Here is a 19,155-nt window from a genome sequence, read left to right on the forward strand (position 1 = left end):
TTTGATGTATGTCAAGGCCGTAATTCCATCCATCCATTATCTATACACCGCTTTATCCTCATTAGGGTCACTGGAGCCTATCCCAGCTGACTTGGGGTGAAGGCAGGGGACACCCTGGACAGGTTGCCAGTCTGTCGCAGGGCTACATGTACAAACAATCGTATTCACACCTACGGGCAATTTAAAGTAATCAATTAACTTCAGCATGTTTTTGGACTGTGGGAGGAAGCCAGAGTACCTGGAGAAAACCCATGCATGCACAGGGAGAACATGCAAACTCCATGCAGAAAGATCCCGGGAAGCCCAGGATGTGAACCAGGAATCTTCTAGCCGCAAGGCAAATGTGCTAACCACTACGCCACTGCACAGTATACACAAAAACTTAAATCAGCAAATTCTCAAAAAGGATTCTCTGGTATTAAGGACAGACCATCAATAACTGACAACCTATTAGGTGAGCCACAACTGAGATGTTAAATATACTGACTTATACATGTGTTCAAACAAAAGGGGTAACGCTTATCATATGAAAACATTTTAATTCAGGTATGTTGAGGTAAGAGAAGAAGGGACCCCTTGCTCGTGTCCTATTTTCCATGCTAAACGTTAGTCTAAATGTGAAGCACTATTTACCCCCTTACCGACAAGCTAACATAACATGAAGCTAACATGCTGACATGCAATTGGTGTTCTAGTTTCAAGTAACATCCGTCACTCTAGCACAAAATATAGGCCTGCTGAATGTAGGCCTGAGTATTAAATGACTAAAGATTTAATTTATTGTAATGACAGTGGTTGTCCAAATATTAAGATAAAACATGTCTAAGAACTGTAGTTCAATTGTGCACGCACGCACACACGTTAGCTAGCTTCGTCTTATTTTTGTATCAGGCTAAACAATGGCACTAGCAATATTCGTATATATAATATACCGTTTTGATCCACTTTCGCCTGTAAATTCTGGGTCGCGGGATGCGCCGCTGCTGAAAGTTCGCCTTGCTCGTCTCCGCTTGGAGGCCTGGGAGAAGGAGCATGCTAGACATTTAGAACTGGAGGTACAGAGACTTCAGATTGAAGCCGACCCTGCCGTGCGGCTACGTAAACTGGAGCCAGAGGCTCAAGCTGCTCGTTCATTGCCTGCCTCTGATGGAGCTACAGTGTCCACTTCCACCGCTTTGTCTGCAAACACGTTTGACATTTGTAGGTACGTTTCTGTTGTGCCCGACTTTAGAGAGGCTGAGGTTGATTCGTTTTTTTTTGCGACATTTGAGCGGATTGCTGTAGCTCTACGGTGGCCGAGAGAGTTTTGGCCGTTGCTGATTCAATGTAAACTGTATGGCAAAGCCCAGGAGGTTGTAGCTTCGCTCCCTCTTAAGGCCAGTTTGGATTATGATTCGGTGAAAGCTGCCATACTACGAGCCTATGAGTTAGTGCCTGAAGCCTATTGGCAGAAGATTAGGAATCGGAGGAAAACTGCCAATCAGAGTTATACTGAGTCTGCTAGGGAGACATCTTTGATAAATGGTGTGGGGCCTCCAAAACTGCTGATTTTGTTTCTCTGCGGGAACTATTGTTGTTGGAGGAATTTAGGAGATGCCTGCCAGAGCGTATAGTTATCTATCTAAATGAACAGAAAGTAACTTCACTCACCGCTGGTGCCACTCTCGCCGATGAATATCTGTTGACGCACAAATCATTTTTCGTGACTGATGACAAACCCGGTGAGCATGAACATAACCTGCCGCCATGTTCTCCTGTATCCCCTGGTAGTCCGAAGAGGGAGAGCCGTGAATGTTTTTACTGTCATGAACTTGGACATGTCATCGCAGATTGTGTTGCTCTGAAACGTAAAACCCAGCGAAGTCCTCCGCGTCCGAAGGGTGTAGGTATAATCCAGTCAGAGCCCTGCTGTCACACTCTTTCTGGCGAACAGCTTAGTTCGTGTTTTGAGCCGGTCATTTTTGATGGTTTGGTGTCTCTAACCGGTGAGTCAGCAGACCAGCGGCCGGTGCGCATTTTGCGGGATACCGGTGGCTCGCAGTCGGTGATTCTGGCCAGCGCGTTACCGTTTTCTCACCAGTCAGCTTGTGGTTACAGAGTATCCTTGCGTGGTGTAGAGATGGGTTCCGTTCCACGACCTGTGCACAGAGTTCATGTTCAGTCCGGTCTCGTTACTGGTTTCTTTCCCGTCGCGGTCTGAAATTCGGTGTGTTCACAAATATCGAGAAATCCATTGTTAGTTTAGTTTAGGGGTGGTACTGCCCTGTATTTTGGTTAAGAGGTTCCTTTGTATTATCTTTCATTTTCCTTCAGTAGGGTAGCAACAGCTTCTAAGGAAAGTTCGCTTTAGGTTATGTTTTGTTCTTTTTTTTTCTTTCAGTAGCACCCATCCTCATTTAATTCCCTCACCTTCTTGTATTTTATTGTCAACCTACTTTGTCCAAAATAATTACAGCCCTCCACTCTGTGAATCACCGTGAGTTTTGCTTTCTTTAGTTGCCATCCGACTACCCTAGACAGTCGGGTTGTAACAGTACCTACAAGTCTGGCAAGAGATTTTAATAGTTTTCCAAATTATTTGAAGTAAATCATTCCACTACAGCAGCTGATGGGACTGGATGACTTTGATGCATAAGGAAATACCCACAAACCCCCCAATTTCATTGCATGATCAGCAGATAACTCTGTGGCTGTTAGTGTCAAAGTGCTGTGTCTACAGTCACAAAGAGATCCCACAAATTTGACCAGCATTAGATGCATGCCAGGAACTAGGTTTTGCTGTCCATAAAGAACATTGGAGCAAAGCTGCAGTTTGCTAGTGAATAGGCAGACAAAGACCTTCTGGCCTTCCTAACAACTTGCTTTAGACAGATGAATCAAATACAGAGTTTATTTTGCCCACATTAACAGCAGACATGTTTGATCATGGATGGTCTTGCAGGACAAGAACCTCATACTGAGTGTCAAGCAGAAACTGCAGTTATTGATTTAGCTATGAATTCTGCCTGATATCAGACAACGCTTGAAGATATTGTGAGAGCAACTGTCCAAAAAGTTTGCATCCCATTGAAATATTGTGGGGGTAACATCTTGCAGCTGAAGGACTTTTGAATGTACGAGTGGTCAAAGACTGGACAATTATGCAAAACAACTACAAGAAAGTCTTTCTGTTGTAGAGGGCAATACAAACTTCCAAACCAAAAGGTGGACTTACTTTTTCCACAGAGGAATACTCTATATGTTTATATTTGTGTTCAATGTAAATGATTTCTCAAGTAGGTCACCTTTATCTGTAGCCACTGTTTCAATGAGGAGCCTATATCTGTCCAAATATGTCAGAAACCCAACTCTTTCCACTTTTTTTATGACGTTAGTAGACAAGAATAAAAGAAACCACCTAAACATGCAGTGTTTTGCATGATTTCTTAGATTTATACAAACTGATTTCTACAGAATACAATGACACATTAATACCTTTTATGTGATTTTCATAAGGCAACTATAGTGGATGAGGAACAATCTTGAGGATAACTAATACTTTGATCAACTAATAGCTATTTTCCATTTCCACCTAATGAATATTTTGCTATTCCTCTATATGTTGGTACTAAGATTTTATCAAATTAGATTAAAGTAGAAATCTTGGGCTTCTCTACCAGCTCCATTGTTCAGTATTATGACTTTATTTTCAAGACAGTGGCAGGGAAAAAAAGTGTGAGACTAATGTCAAAATCAATTTTCCTCTCGACATCTGAATGACCATGTTCTGATAAGGTCACTGGGGCCCGTCTTGTCACTGTAGCCTTTTTTTCTTGCTCATAAGTTCTGTCTGTATCAGTCTCCATCACTGGAGACACTGAATACTTGTCAGGAATAATATCTGTGGTAGTTGGAGATTCACTTAATTAGAACAGTATTGTATATTGGAGGTAGAAGACTGTCACAGTCATTGTTCAAGTAGTTATTCATGCATAGGGCTATTCATACCTGATGAATACATCAAATAGGACAAAGAGATGAAGCAGGTATTCAGTGCTAATCATTTTGAAGCTAAATATGCCCCAAGAATAGAAAAATGATTACCATTGTTATTTCATTTTTTTAACCAGGTAATGCGTCAGGAACAACCTGTCTTTTACAATTCCAGCAAAAGGACAGTATGTAACTCCAAATTTTATAGAATGTCAATAACATAAGAACATACAGCATTAATCAGTGGTATATGTATTAATAAAAAGCAGGTGGTAAAAATTAACAATGCTCACATGATTGCAAAGTGGTACCTTATAGTGAAGCAGGAAAATGGGATGACGCTTTTTCTGATCATCCTGTTGTAAGTTCCAGTCAGAGAGAGCAGAGTGCTGGAAGGTTTTGGAACTAGAATTAGCAGCTGTTGGACCCTGAATGAGATAAAGTTGTTGGAAGTTATAGGCTTTATGCAAACTTGGTGATGGAGAGAAAACCTGACAATCAAACTGGTGTAAAACAACCAAAAAAAGTTTTAGATTTTTGTGCTGATATATGTAATGCACCAGGTGTCCACTCTGTGCTCCATACCAATGTCGTGTCTTCTAAAAGAATAGCAGATGAACAGAATTAAACAATGTTTCTCAAGTCTTGTTATTTTTGAATTGTTGGACTATGTTGTCTGTGGACACATTCAGTAAATCCAAATTCCCTGCCCTTAAATTGAACTGATCTGAATGTTCGATAAGGAATCCTGTATCCCCTTAACTGTGATCTTATCATCTGTCCCTTCTACTTCAAGATGGGTCAGTGTATCATCGCTGTGATATTAAAAGATATTTGATGTGGGCAGCAAAATGTGACATTTTACTGCCGTGTTTACAGTGTAGTTGACCAAAACCAAACTGACTTAGGTGTTTGTCGTCACTCTCCAGTAGAAAAAAAAAAAGAAACATTCAAAGACTGTACCACAGTTTGTCCGTGAATCTACACTGGTGCAGAGGAGGCCATTTATTGCTCATTCTGTGGAATAGTGTCCATCCATCTGAAAGGGAATTAGTTATCACAGGCCTACAGGGAGTCTTTATAGAGCATTGTTTCAGAGAATGGCTTACCAGAGGCTGCTTTGTATTTGCTAAACGAGAAACATCAGAAGCAGACAGAAGAAAAAGTAAGAAAGAGCGGCAGTTGAAAGTTTCATCTATTGTGTAAACTACTTTATTTGAATTATAAATTATTTATTTAACACTTTTTCTGTCTCTCCAGCCTGTGACATTCATGTACTATATAGGTCTATAATAGCCCCATTGTTTGCATGTGCCCTTATGTGCCATGTGAATGAGTACATTTGATAGTTTATTTCAAACATCAGTACCTCAATTTTTATTTTTCCTAGAAATCATTAACTTAGATTGTAAAACAAAACTGAGCATGTCCTTGTGTTATATCACTCAAATGTTAAATGATTCAAAACTGGATCATCTTGCATTAACTGTACAACCTTACAGTGCAAGGTATTTGATGTTATGTAGGGTTAAGAATTAATTACCTCAAAGCAAACAGGACAGAAACTTCAGACCCCAAAATACAACCTCAAGTAATATACATCATTGTATGGAGTGAGTTTACCTGTGACCACTCTTACTAAGGTGTTTACATGTGATTTTCACTTAATGCTATTTAGGTCAATTAAATAGGACAAAGAGATGAAGCAGGTATTCAGTGCTAATCATTCTGAAGCTTGTAAAAGCATCTGTGAATGCCTCAGCTTCCTCTTTTGTGTGTCTAATGCAACATGGCTCCACCTGTTAGTAAATCACCTGAGCAAATTCTGACGTGATTGTGAGACTTCATGAATGTAGGAGCGGGTACAAGCAGTGGGAAAATGAAGTATTCAGATTCTGAACCAAAGTACCAATATAATGATGTAAAAATTACTTCATTATAAGTAAAAATCCTGCATGAAAAAAATCCAGGTTAAGTAAAAGTACACAATTATTGGCAGCAAAATGTAAGTGAAGTAATAAAGTAAAAGTACCAGTTTAGTCCCTCTGGCTGATATGTTATTATATATGACATTGTTAGATTATTAATAGTGAAGCATCAGTGTGCCACATTACTGCTGTAGCTGCTGCAGGTGGAGCTAGTTTGAACTACTTTATGTGCATCTTTAAACACAGGGACAGCACATAAATCTGAGGAACACTGAGATGATTTATGGAATATTGGATGATTTAAACATTTTTTGTAATGAAAGCATGTAAGAAGCTTAGAGGGAAAAATACTACTTTATGGAGCTGTTAACAACTCATAGCCTTTTAAAATGTGAGCCTGGCTAAATGCTGTTTTTTGTACAATGTCAGTGGTCAAAAAGATCGGAAACCACAATCTTTGACAATGTGTTATTTACAAAAAAAATGGTTACATTATCTAATGCATTACTATTAAATGTAATAGAATTAAAAGTAAAACACTGTATAATAGTGGAAGCATAAAGCAGAGTAAAATGGAAATATTACAAGTATGTCAAGACTATACATAAGTGTTCACAGTGTTTGAGTAAATCTAAGTGGTTGCTTATCATCACTGGGTACAGGAGCATTAGGAGGTTAGTGAAGATATGTCAAAGTAGTGTTTCAACAGTGCTTAGAAAGTGGCATATTACATGCATACATGTATGGCTTTTGGTCAGGATCATGACCATAGCCAGGGCTACTGCAGTGACGACTAAATAATACCAGCTATGAAAAATAGAGGTGTTAATACTATTATATGCCACTTTAAAAGAATGGGATCTTACTAAAATATTCGCTTTTGTTGCACTGAGGTTGTTCAATTAGATCTATATTTCTAATGCAATCTCCGTTGCCTGTTTTTAAAATGTAATTATACATCAGATCAAATATCCTACACTTGAACTAAGAAAATAATACTGCTTTTATGAGATAATGCTATTTTTAATCTTTAAACATTTTAGTGATCGTGTGTATTATTATTATTATTATTATTATTATTATTATTATTATTATTATTATTATTATTATTATTATTATTATTATTATTATTATTATTATTATTATTATTATTATTATCATCATCACATTGGTTGAGAGCATAGACTGTATGAGAGGGAGCAGGATGTTATCCAAACTTCGCGCCTGCGCAGTAGCTATATTCTCTAGCCTGTGAAGCTACCAGCCAGTTAGACAACTGTAAGCTAGCACATATAAATTAGACAAAGAAACCTTGTGAAGAGACTGAATGAAAAAGAGTTCAAAGTATCGGACGGTGAAAGGAGCAAGTGTAACACAAAGCTACATGCGTTATTCGATAGATGTGGGAGTATGAAATTGAAAGGTACGCCGTCATCACGTCATTTTAAACTTTTTGTGAGCAGTCAGTGCAGAGATTAGCTTTGGCTAGCCGCTAGTTAGCCGACGTTGTTTTCCCACCAGCAGATTGTACCAAAACGTGAGGGTTTACATTAGCTTGGGTAGTTAGCATCCTGTCACATGGATCTGGGAAGGCCCTTTGTTTTACACCGGGTAATGCGGGGTCTAAACATCACGTTACCGATTTAACTTGAGGTATCCTTTGCTAGTCTGTGTTGCAAGTGAGGAGTAACGTAACTAATGTAAGGCTGCTTGCTAGTATGCGGACAGATTTATTGCTAACATGTTGAGTGTTAAGCTAGCCGATCGCTGTATTTGCGGTCTAAAGGCTAAAGTGAAGTTAACATTAATCTTGCTAGTGAGAACATTAGCTCAGGTTAGCCGGATACGTATTGCAGACAAAATTGGCAGACTAATGATGATCCTTTTGAATGATTGTTACTATGTAAACTATGCTAAATGTTAAAGGACGATTAATAATGGAGCGCTGTTGATGGTGGTGAGGAAATTAGTGTTGACACTTTAGCTAATGTGTCGCTAACATGGAGATGTTGCTTTATTGTGATTTCGTATTTTTTTGTGTAGCAATTTCTGGGTAGTCTCACCCGTTTACATCCCGAATAGCATATAGGCTAAGTACAAATACGATAATTTAACTTTCGGCTAAAGCAAACTAGCTAGTTAATATGCCTGACCGCATAGCAGCATCCGTGTTGTAGCAAAACTCCGGCTAATGTGTTAGCCAAACAAAGTTGCAGGTGAATCCCGAGTTAGCTAATTTAACTGACTGACTTGTGGTCCAGGCACTCACTCACGATGCTTTACGATATTTCTGTTAACATTTAGCACGACAAAGTAGCTAAAACCCAAACTAACAATGTGGGCTAACAATCTGTTATTTTCAGGTCAACTGATGCACTCATTGTTTAATTACGTGGCATTTTGAGTGATTTGAACGCTCAAATTTCCTGGTGTCACTTTATAGACTATTCCTTAATGGATGTTGTGGTTTATTTCGAGTATGTGACTGTATTCCCAGATGTTTCAGTGACGTAGTGACACTTCAGTTACTTTTACATAGCTTGATCAGATCCATTTTCAAGGCCTAATGTCTATCTTTGTGTTTTCTAGAGTGTAGCATGAAGATGGGGCCATGAAGGATCCTGTGATAACATAGAGAAACTCCATCCTTGTACATTTCAGCCCTTCAAGAGGTGATGAGAAGGTTTTGAATTCATTGCTGATGCTGCATAGCTCAGATTTCATATTAATCTAAAGCTGTTTCAGTTACAGCAGTGTTGAAGTCACTGCAAGCAAAGGTGTGTACAGTCAACTTACCTGTTCATCGAGATTTTGTGCACTTCATTGACAATACAAACATATAAGCAAAGACATCAAATGTACTTTAAAGTATCTGCTTGCATGGATTTTTGTCCAGTCCAAATATTTTTGTTCACAAACTGGATTTTAGAAATGGAGAGAAATGAGAGAAAAACTCAGTGTAAGTAATGAAAAATCCTGTAAACCATTGGCCCACACACAAAACGAAGCAAGTCAGTCATATTGCATATGTGGCCAGGTCAGTTTTACTGAGGGAAGCAGGGGTTCACATGGTAGTACATTCATACAGAAAGAAGTACACCTCCAGGAAAGAGCTAGCAGAACAACAGTAGTTCATGAGTGTCATCTCCATATTATGAGACGCTGTATTTTTTGTGATTTGTGCAGCAAGCAATCTGCTTGTGTACACAACATAAAAAGATTTATTTGCGTGTTGTCAAGACGTAGTCAACATTCTGACCCAAGTTCATCCCTTTTAAGAGTAAATAGAGATACCTTACCAGGGTGGCCTAATAGAAGGTTATGACAAGGCTTTTATATTAACTTCACTTAATGAGAAAGATGAAACTAAATGTCTTGACACTCCAAAAGGGGATGTGTACTCTTAATGTCACGTGAGTTGAGAGTGTAAAACACAGTGTGACTCAGCTATAATCAGCATTACACCTGTGTAAACATGCCAGATTTTGTGTTGGCATTGGTGTATATATTGCTGTCGTAGAACTTGTGCTGGTTCAATTTGCTTGCAAAGATCTCCCATTACTGTCATGGTACTTTACTTTTCCCTTTTTAACAAAATTTGCATAGACTTGATGGCCAGGGGTTACTGACTGGTACTGTTTAGTTAGTACCAAATTCACCGCAACAGTTGATCGACAGCGTGACTTGAGCAGTTGTTTTCCCATTCTGTGGTTCCAGTTAAATGATCACAGTAACTATCCATGTGTGTCCTTCCTCTGCTCATGTTCAAAACTAGTCCAAGATAATATCAAAGTTCTGAGAAAATCTGTGCGCGTTAACTTGTGCTTAGCAAGTTCATCGCATCTGGCACAATGTGTAATTTGAAATTCAGGCTTTAAGCTGCAGTGAGTATACATAAAGTTATGTTCTTTATAACCTATTGTAGATATACCTTGTGCTTGCAGTGTAATGTGAAGAGTTCATATTTTTCACTCACACATTGAAAATGTATTAGTAGTATATTAGTAGTATGCCAGGCCCAAAACCTATCTAGCATTAATGCCCTTTATGTATAGGAGAGGAGCATGTGCTAGCATTACAGTTTATCATTGTTGAGCTCTTGGAATTGTTTATTTAATTGTTGTTTGGCTTGCTATTGGTGGAGCTGAGGATGCTGAGGTTGACCAATCTGTTCCCTTACCTAGACAGCTCCACTTTCACCTTTTGGAATTTCACTGTCAGAATTCATGCTGTGCGTGTGTTGTTTAATTCAGTTTTCTATTTATTTTGGTGGTATTTCAAAAGTTCATTTAATAATATTTCTAGTGGCTATTATAGCACCTAGGTTTCTCTGCTCTGTATTGGGGCTGGATAATGGTCTCTCTGAAGTAGATCTTAAGATGTATTGTTCAACCACAAATGTGTTTGTAGTTGATCGGCATGGCCATAGGGGACGTTGTGTGTAATGGCATGCAATTTCAGTCAGTCTACCTAGGTTAGTGTTTATAGTGTTGTCTTGTATGTGTGAAAAGTGCCATGGATAATTAGCCGGTGATAGTGTGAAGCAGATGTTAATTTAGAATTGTCAGTTGGCAGAGTAACACAGAACCTCCTATCTGACGTCAGAAGGATGGGGTTTCTGACACTGTCCAATCATTCAACATGCATTTCTGGCAGTCCATAAATCCAGCTTCAGGGTGGGCTGTTCTGACACCGATGACATGAGTCAACATATTGGCTACACATATGCATTCTTGGCTTTAGAAGCATTTTTTTTTTTTAACAACCATGTCTGCCGAGCCATTGATAGATTGGCCAATTATTTGTTTTTATTTTTTGGTTTGTTTTCATTAATTTATTCTGATGATATTATATTTGCAGTGATTTGAGTTGAGAACAGCTTTGCTTAAGCTTTTGGCATGTGCATTTAAATGGCCTTATAATTAGGAACTGTAAAATGTCAGGAGTTGTGTTGTTAGTTAATTTTATATTTAAGCAGATGCTTCGCTTTGTTTCCTTTAGGTTGCAGTCCGGCGTTAATCACAATCAGACTACGAACAGATTCCAATTCATTTAATTCAGATTGCTAGGGCAGTTGAAAACCTTGGCAAATAGGTGAGATATGTGCTATTAATTCTGTGCAAAAAATAATGTTGCTTGTTGTTTCCTTGGAACAATTAGTGCTTTAAGGACGTGAGTGAGTGGTACCACAAAGCCGGCGATGTCACGGGTTCCCACCCCTCCTCCTCCTGGGGAGATGTCAAGTGGACCTGTGGCAGAGAGCTGGTGTTACACACAGGTATGGGCATGCATCATATTCAGCATATAAGGGTGAAAGAATAGATTTAGTTTGAGATACTACTGACATTTAGATTTAAATGCAGCTCGTTATATAGCTGATGGCACCCTATGCCCCTGTATTTTCTCATGAGCTCATATTCCCATGTTTACTATTCCTTTTTTTATGCCTTTTCACAGCAGACAGTATGACATGTCATGTTCGGAAAAGCACAGGTGTTAATGAAATTAATCATGTCTCCATTCGGTGTAAGTGTTCTGAGTCGATCGCTGTGACAGTGAGCCAACACACACAGCATCAGGATCCTGAAACTGAAGCTGCTAAATGGAATTCAACAGTCATTAAGTTTATTACATACACCTGTGATTTTCCTACTGTGACATTTCAGAATGTCAAATCACCGTAATTTCAGGTGGAGGCAAGCTCTCGCTCTAAAATTAGACCTATTGTACTATAGAAATATTGTTTTGGTATGTGGTAAATTTACAGTACTAATTTGTATTCATTATTAAGTGCAAATTATCTGAAACTCAAATAAGCTTTGTTCTGATGGATATTTGTGTGTCTTGTCCTTGTTCCAAGGTCAAAGTTGTGAAGTTTTCATACATGTGGACCATAAACAACTTTAGTTTTTGCAGAGAAGAAATGGGAGAAGTGTTGAAGAGCTCAACCTTCTCTTCTGGCCCTAATGACAAAATGAAATGGTTAGTATTCAAGTTAATCTTTTTAAAACTGTTCATTTATTTGCGAGATTTCTCTGGTCATTAAATCATTGATAACTTGAGAAAATATCAAGGCTTTCACAGTTTTGGAAATTCACATTCGTACTTACGCACTTTTGCAGTTTCAATTTATCTGTATTATCCAATTTTGTCATGTCAAGTTTATTGAATTTCCCAAAGCACAGACATGAATGTCATTGAAAAGTCTGTATGTTTTGCTTTAGTGTGGGAACTCTGCACATAAGTGATAATTACACACAGCATCTCAGAGCAAGAGAAAATTACCCCTAAAGGCTTGTCATAGTGTTGTGTCTTGACAAAAGTGATAAAAGCAGTACTGTCTTCTTGAGTTTGTAAGATTACTGATGTGCGATGTTTTGTGTTTACTTCCTAGGTGTCTGCGAGTCAATCCAAAGGGACTTGACGATGAAAGCAAAGATTATCTGTCATTGTATTTACTTCTTGTTAGCTGTCCAAAAAGTGAAGTCAGAGCAAAGTTCAAGTTTTCTTTGTTGAACGCTAAAAGAGAGGAGACAAAAGCAATGGGTGAGTACAAGCAATCAGAAAGGGCATTATATCCAGTTGTTTTATTTTCCTTTTTATACCATGTATACCAAAGGCAATAGCAAGACTTAGCATTATTTTTTTCTTTTGGTTACAGAAAGCCAAAGAGCATATAGATTTGTCCAAGGCAAAGATTGGGGCTTCAAAAAATTTATAAGAAGAGATTTCCTTCTTGATGAAGCTAATGGACTTTTACCAGATGACAAGCTCACCCTGTTCTGTGAGGTAAGTGTTATACTACTGCTTCCCTTTTATCCCTCAAATTAATGATGCCTGTTCATTAATGCTCTAAATTCACCAAAACTGCAAAATGACACAAAGCTGTTATTTCTATTGTTATGTACCAGTAACATATTACTGATGTGCTGGTGTCTTGTGTTTGGCATACTTTGCATACATTGAATAACATCAAATCAAAATCAGACCCCTGCTGTATAGAAGCCTTTATACAAATACTGTTACCTTCAACAGATGGAGTCTGTTAATTCTTGTCATGATCAGTTTGTACCTAAGTGTATGCTGAAGTGTACCGCATCGTTGGGATTTGTTTCAAATGACATTAAGCTTTTAGCAAGAGATTTGCCTTCCCCATTTTTACATCGTTTGCATGCCGTCTGTTTTCGAAATAATTGAATTCTGTGTGTCAAGAAGAATAAACGTCTCCTAAAAGGTTCTTTCAAGGGACGAGTGAAATGAGGTGTCGATGAATTCTGATTTAAATGCACTTGGCTGAATACTGCCAGGATTAGTGTGTGCCAGCCAGCAGTTCCAGCAAGATTCAACGATTTCAGGGAAATTGCCACTTTGATAAACAAATTACATTCAAATTAAAGACAAAAAGCCTTTTCTCATCAATTAAGTGTGTCAGCCAAGTTAATTAATTTTGGTTTCAAGTGGTTGTGTTTTTGCAAACAGTCCCTTCCACTCTAGGTTCCCTACTCTGGAAAATACGTCTTTAAAAGGAGCAAATTAAACATAAATTGGATTGTTCTCTAATTCTCTAAGTTATATTTGTTGCTGAATTTATGAGTGTGTTGTGGCTTGATGCGACAGCTTCAGTTTATTCTCTTTACAATGTACGTACAGGTGAGCGTTGTCCAGGACTCTGTTAACATTTCGGGCCAGTCCAACATGAACATGCTGAAGGTACCGGAGTGTCAGCTGTCTGATGACCTGGGGAACCTGTGGGAGTGTTCACGCTTCACAGACTGCAGCCTCTATGTGGGAGGGCAGGAGTTCAAAGCCCACAAATCCATCCTTGCAGGTGAGATGTTCCGAGCCCCTGGAACTTTAGCAAGCAGCAGCCAGCACAGAAGCCCCAAAATGGCCAGAGGAAGACGCATGTATGCCTCTTCTTAATGGCTTCCTATGGAGAGTACCTCAAAGGGCTATGGAGGGTCTGTTTTTTTCTGCCTTGATTTGTAGCGGCCTAGTTCTGCAGCGGGTGCTAATCCACTCCACTACCCCTGCTTGGCCTTGCTTGGCCCAGACGACTATAGGATCCAGGAGAGTGAGAGGCTGGTTCTTTTCTGCAGCTCATCTCAATTGGACATGGTGGCAGCTGCAGTGTTCAAAGGGGAAATACTGAATGGCAGTAATATGGATGTAGCAGCATTTTAATAATGTTAAATATTCAGTGTATATGATTTTGTATCTTTTCATGCTGTTTTATCAATTGGTAATGTGTTTTGTCACATGACATTGATAGGGGAAGGTCCTGGTGAGAACTGATGATTGATTTGGTGAACTGATTATATATTATGTTGACTAAACATAATTTATTGATTTTTTTTTGGCAGCGAGGTCGCCAGTCTTTAATGCTATGTTTGAACATGAAATGGAGGAGAGTAAAAAGGTATGAATAACTGGTTATTTTTACATCTTCCTTTAACTACTACTACTGTTGCACACCCTGCATAGTTCAGGACTAGAATGCTTTGTCACATTTTAAATTAAACGTCTTTCTAACACAGTGGTAATCAAAGTCATCGCATCCATATTTTCAGTTGCAGCAACAAAACCTCTTGCCCTTTTGTTTTTTTTTTTGCAGAACCGTGTTGACATCAGTGATGTGGATCCAGATGTCTTCAAGGAAATGATGGGCTTCATCTATACAGGGAAAGCCCCCAACTTGGAGAAGATGGCAGACAATTTGCTGGCAGCTGCAGATAAAGTATGTACCTAAATAGTTGACACTTTGGCTCATATTTGATCAAACATCTACTTTTAGTTGCTTTTTAAAGGCAGAAAAATACTCTTCTATATTTAAGTCCATATTTGTAGTAATTGGCAATTCTGCACAATTATTTCTATTTGTAATTTATACATGGAGCAGCTTAAACTTGCATTTACAAGGTGACTTGCTGTTGTCAAAGGGATTTTTTGTTTAATTTTTGGCTGTTTTGCTGCAAGGTGTCAAGTTAGCAATAGCATTGGTCACTTAAACACAAACAGTAATGCTGAAACCGTTGTTAGATGCAGTATCGCCATGGACGGTAATGTACCTTGCTTTAGTGTTTGGAGCCTCCAACTGCTCAGTGAGTGGAGAGATAGCGCTGTATGTAAGTCAATGAGGCTTAAGGGCTAATGTGGTCTGTTCTGTAATTATGCAGCTGTTAGCCTGCATCTAATGTGACATGATTTCAGTATTGATAGTCGATCATTCTTTTGTTTATTCTAGTCTCCCCATCCTCACCACATTTTTAGAGCAGATAGAATGCACAAACATGCCACCTGTAAATCTAAATGCAGCCCTTCAAATTGCTGATTTCAGACAACAGTCATCTTGAAGGCAGTTTATGATGTTGTTTCTATTCTATCGTAGCCTGTGCCGGTAATAAAAATGTGTTGACTATTGTCTTGATGTGGAAATGTTATTGTGTAGCTGAAATATCAAATTATTAAAGTGGGAAAGTATACCTTATGACAAAGAAACAGTATTTTAGGCATTGTTTTGGTCTAACTTGATAACAGCATAGTGCACGACAAGGCAAATACATAAAAGTTGAGGATGTTTATATAGATCCTATTATAATCTCCTAAATCTTTTCAATCTTTCACCAATTCAACGCGTAGATACGCTCATTCAAGATGAGTTAAGTCTATCATTATTATTGTTTTGATGGATGAGTTTTAGCTGAAGAGTTAAAAGTATACTGAGGGACAACCTTAATTGCCTCTTCAGAATGAACCTACTCACTGCTTAAGTGATCTATCACATATCGTAATGATTACATCACCCCTGGGAATAGCAATCCCATGGTAAAATGTGTGAATCCAATTTTTTTTCTTGAAATTACACACCGCAGGAGCTTGCTGGTAAAACATTTCGGATCCTAGTCATTTTTTGTTTTCTCTTCCCAGAGGAGATGTAATCATTATGAATTTCAGTAACTGATTGCACCAGCGGGTTTGTGTGGCTTTGGAATAGTTGAGACAAAACCTTAGACCGTGGGGATTTACTTTATGTCCAGACTGTAACCGCTGCTCTCTGTCTCCCTCCACCCCAGTATGCTCTGGAGCGTTTAAAGGTCATGTGTGAAGAGGCCTTGTGCAACAGCCTTTCAGTGGAGAATGTGGCCGACACCCTCATCCTGGCTGACTTGCACAGTGCCGAGCAGCTCAAAGCACAAGCCATAGATTTTATCAACAGGCAAGTATCGCAAAAAGAAAAAAAAAACTCCAGTGATAAATTCCTGCTGCCATTTCTGTTTACCAGCCCTGAATGCTTACCTTTTTATCTCCTTGCCATAGGTGCAGTGTCCTGAGACAGCTGGGCTGTAAAGATGGAAAGAACTGGAATAGCAAGTATGTAATTAGCTGATATATGTGACACAAGATTAATAACACACTCTTATCTCTTCCGCCAACCAGATGCATTAGAATTCATTGTTTTAGCCCGGGCAGACAGAGTGCTATTTGCCTTTTCAGTTTGAAGCTCCATATCTTTGTATCCAAGTTATTAATAGACTCATACCTGGATAAACCCTGGAAATGGAATATTTGCAGAATTTTAAAAAGAAGGGAGGTGGTTGCTTTTGGTTTTTCTTTCCGCTGATGTAGTGCAGTGTTTCAGGACACCTTGAAACGTTGAACTTATTTATATCTATTGTATTTGCAGTATAAAGGCTTTCCAATCCTGCACTCATTTTTATGTTTATGCATGTGCGCAGAAAGCTCTAATGACCCTTTTCAAGTTTACCGTGCAACACACAAATCAAATCCCCCCTTATTTGCTTTGTCATTACAATCTCATTTATGTTTATTGATTTTTAATGTGCAGATTATCATGTGTGAGTGTTAACTTCATTTTGCCTGTGCTTACAGTCATGCTACAGATATAATGGAGACTGCAGGCTGGAAGTCAATGATCCAGTCCCATCCTCACTTGGTAGCCGAAGCCTTTCGTGCCCTGGCTTCAGCACAGTGCCCACACTTTGGTCTTCCCAGGAAGCGTCTAAAACAGTCCTGACTGCCTGACTGTGCCCCAAGACTTTACTGGAGGTGTGAAGCATGGGTTTACAAAGGAAGGACTAGTGAGGGTACCACTCTTATTTCCACCAAAACTGAACACACTTGAATACAGAAGAGTGGAGCTTTCTGGCCAGGAATGTGGGGAGGCTGGCACGTGGAAGACTGACATCAGTGGATTGGAAAAAAATTGGTTCAATCGGTGTTGCTTGCTTGCTTTGCTGCCCCAACTGAATTCTGTTCAGGACGGGTAGCAAGCCAAGCTGTCTGCTACAGTTTTTTTTCCTGTAATTTTCAAAATGGCCTTAATATATCTGCCATTGCTCTGGAGCTGCTCTAGAGTACTTTGTCTATTTTACTCTGTGCCTGCCTTGTCACAAAGACCAGGCCTCCTCCAGGTTGCACTAGTTCCCATGAATAGTCATTTTGATATGGAGTTCTATAGGAACGTAACAAAGGTTTAACTAAATGGGAAATATTATATATTTGTAATGTTTAGCCCGTTTTGTGACTAGACATTAAAAAGCATGAACACTTTCAGTGCAAGGTCAGTTCTTTACACTTTTTAAAAGATGCGTATGCCCCATATTGATGGCACCATTTCTATGTAAATGACAGTTGAACCATCTTCAGAAGACCAATGTACAAGAAAGTCTGTTCTAATTGCGTATTTGTGGGGGAAAATAGTAATCTGCCATTATGAAGACCCAGTGTCAATCCTTGTAAAACATGTAAGACAGAAAAGTGTCTGTACTTTGGCCCTAATATATTAAAACATTGGAAGTATATGGAAGTATTTACTCAGTCTCCCATTGGAATGACATATTCCAGATCATACGTCTGTGAACTGTTATAGATTAAATTTTGAGAATTTGTTTCTTTAGTATCGCCAACTTGCAAATATTATATATTCTCAATATATTGTGGTTAACTAAAAGTGGAGAGACTAATGCATGGTCATGTTATTGTCAAAAGAAAGTGTCCAAGTACCAATTTTGTTTTTAACAATTTATTTTCTGCAATTATCTGACATATTTGTGCAGAATTAAATGAATTGAGTATGTGCAAAAATCTCCTCTAACATGCTTGGGTATCTGTAGGATGCTGAGCATCACTTCTACTGGCAATGTTATTCTGTGTTTGAATGGGGGGTTGTCATGTTTATTCAGTCCGTCTTGTATGTAGCGTGGTGTGACAGACACTTCAGAGGATTTTGTAAATTTAAAGAGTAGCATCATTTTTACATGATATTGCTCATCATTCAGCGTCATGTTGAGATGTTGAAACCTTGTTTGGAAGCAGAAAAGATGAAGTTGTTGTCTGCAAGAATGCCTGCATTAACCCATTAAAACATTTTCCAGCAGTCTGAAGTGTCCCAGGTTTGTTTTTGTTATTTATTTTTTTGGTAACTGAAGATTGTTGATCTTGGTGTCACAAGGGATTTCAGTCTGAGAAAGGGTGATTATTATCCACACTGTTTCTTTTAATGATTGTGTTAATGGATGTGGATGTCAGGCTGAGGTGATTTATTTATTTTTTTGCCACCACTGTTTTTCTTTTAAGTATAATTAGAAAACACTGCTGTGATAATCAAAAGAAAATGTGCTTAAACTGCGTCGGTATGGTACAACGTTAAATGTTAAACCTTTTTACAACACATGAAAGACTTTTTTTGCCTTGTTTTATGTGTGAATGCTTGGCACAAGCTCTAATTAAAGTGAATGTGAGGCCATTCTTTCCTGCTAGAAGAGACGTCTTCATCAGCGGCTTGCTGATCCTCGTCCGCCCCTCTCAGCACAGATCCTAGGAAAAGCCCCGATACCATCTCTGCTTCAGGACGCCTCTCCAACCTTTTATCTTCCTCCTTCGCTTTCCTCCACTAACCGCAATGCTTGAAAGAGACGATACCTGCAGTGGCACTGTCAAATTGAAAATTTCTCCTGCCATTTGGATTGTAGGAAATACGCAGTGGACAATGACACTGAAGAAGCAACAAAACCTCACATTTCCTACTAATGATAAAGGAAATTAGCTCTGCTACACTGAAATATAGGTCATTTAACACTATTATATTATTAGTTTGAACACTAGGGTTTGACTCAAACTGAAAATTTCTTCCAAAGATAAATGTAATTATTCCTTTCTAAATATCATACACGAACATGCGTGCATGCATAAATTAGTGGCGTTATTTGACAGATATTGGTGTGACATGGTCGAC

General features: G+C 38.7%; 1 protein-coding gene across 4 annotated transcripts; it reads left to right on the plus strand.

The window, feature by feature from the left end:
• The first annotated feature begins 7,148 nt into the window (after window positions 1-7,148).
• spopla (speckle type BTB/POZ protein like a) lies at window positions 7,149-18,297 on the plus strand. Of its 4 annotated transcripts, none has more exons than XM_055015561.1 (12): window positions 7,149-7,323; window positions 8,490-8,677; window positions 11,061-11,178; window positions 11,761-11,882; window positions 12,295-12,446; window positions 12,562-12,689; window positions 13,551-13,728; window positions 14,264-14,319; window positions 14,515-14,637; window positions 15,974-16,116; window positions 16,218-16,271; window positions 16,791-18,297. In XM_055015561.1, exons 3-12 carry the CDS (start codon window positions 11,101-11,103, stop codon window positions 16,933-16,935), a joined length of 1,179 nt encoding a protein of 392 aa, XP_054871536.1. In that variant the 5' UTR covers window positions 7,149-7,323; window positions 8,490-8,677; window positions 11,061-11,100; the 3' UTR covers window positions 16,936-18,297. The 4 variants fall into 4 exon arrangements, with proteins under 4 accessions (XP_054871536.1, XP_023130975.1, XP_023130977.1 ...); XM_023275207.3 differs by having other exon boundaries at window positions 7,150-7,323; window positions 8,490-8,572; XM_023275209.3 differs by lacking the exon at window positions 7,149-7,323 and adding an exon at window positions 7,366-7,553 and having other exon boundaries at window positions 8,490-8,572.
• Window positions 18,298-19,155: the final 858 nt, after the last annotated feature.

Source organism: Amphiprion ocellaris, chromosome 11 (assembly GCF_022539595.1).
Source record: "Amphiprion ocellaris isolate individual 3 ecotype Okinawa chromosome 11, ASM2253959v1, whole genome shotgun sequence".
In the NCBI taxonomy this organism is placed as follows: Eukaryota; Metazoa; Chordata; class Actinopteri; family Pomacentridae; genus Amphiprion; species Amphiprion ocellaris.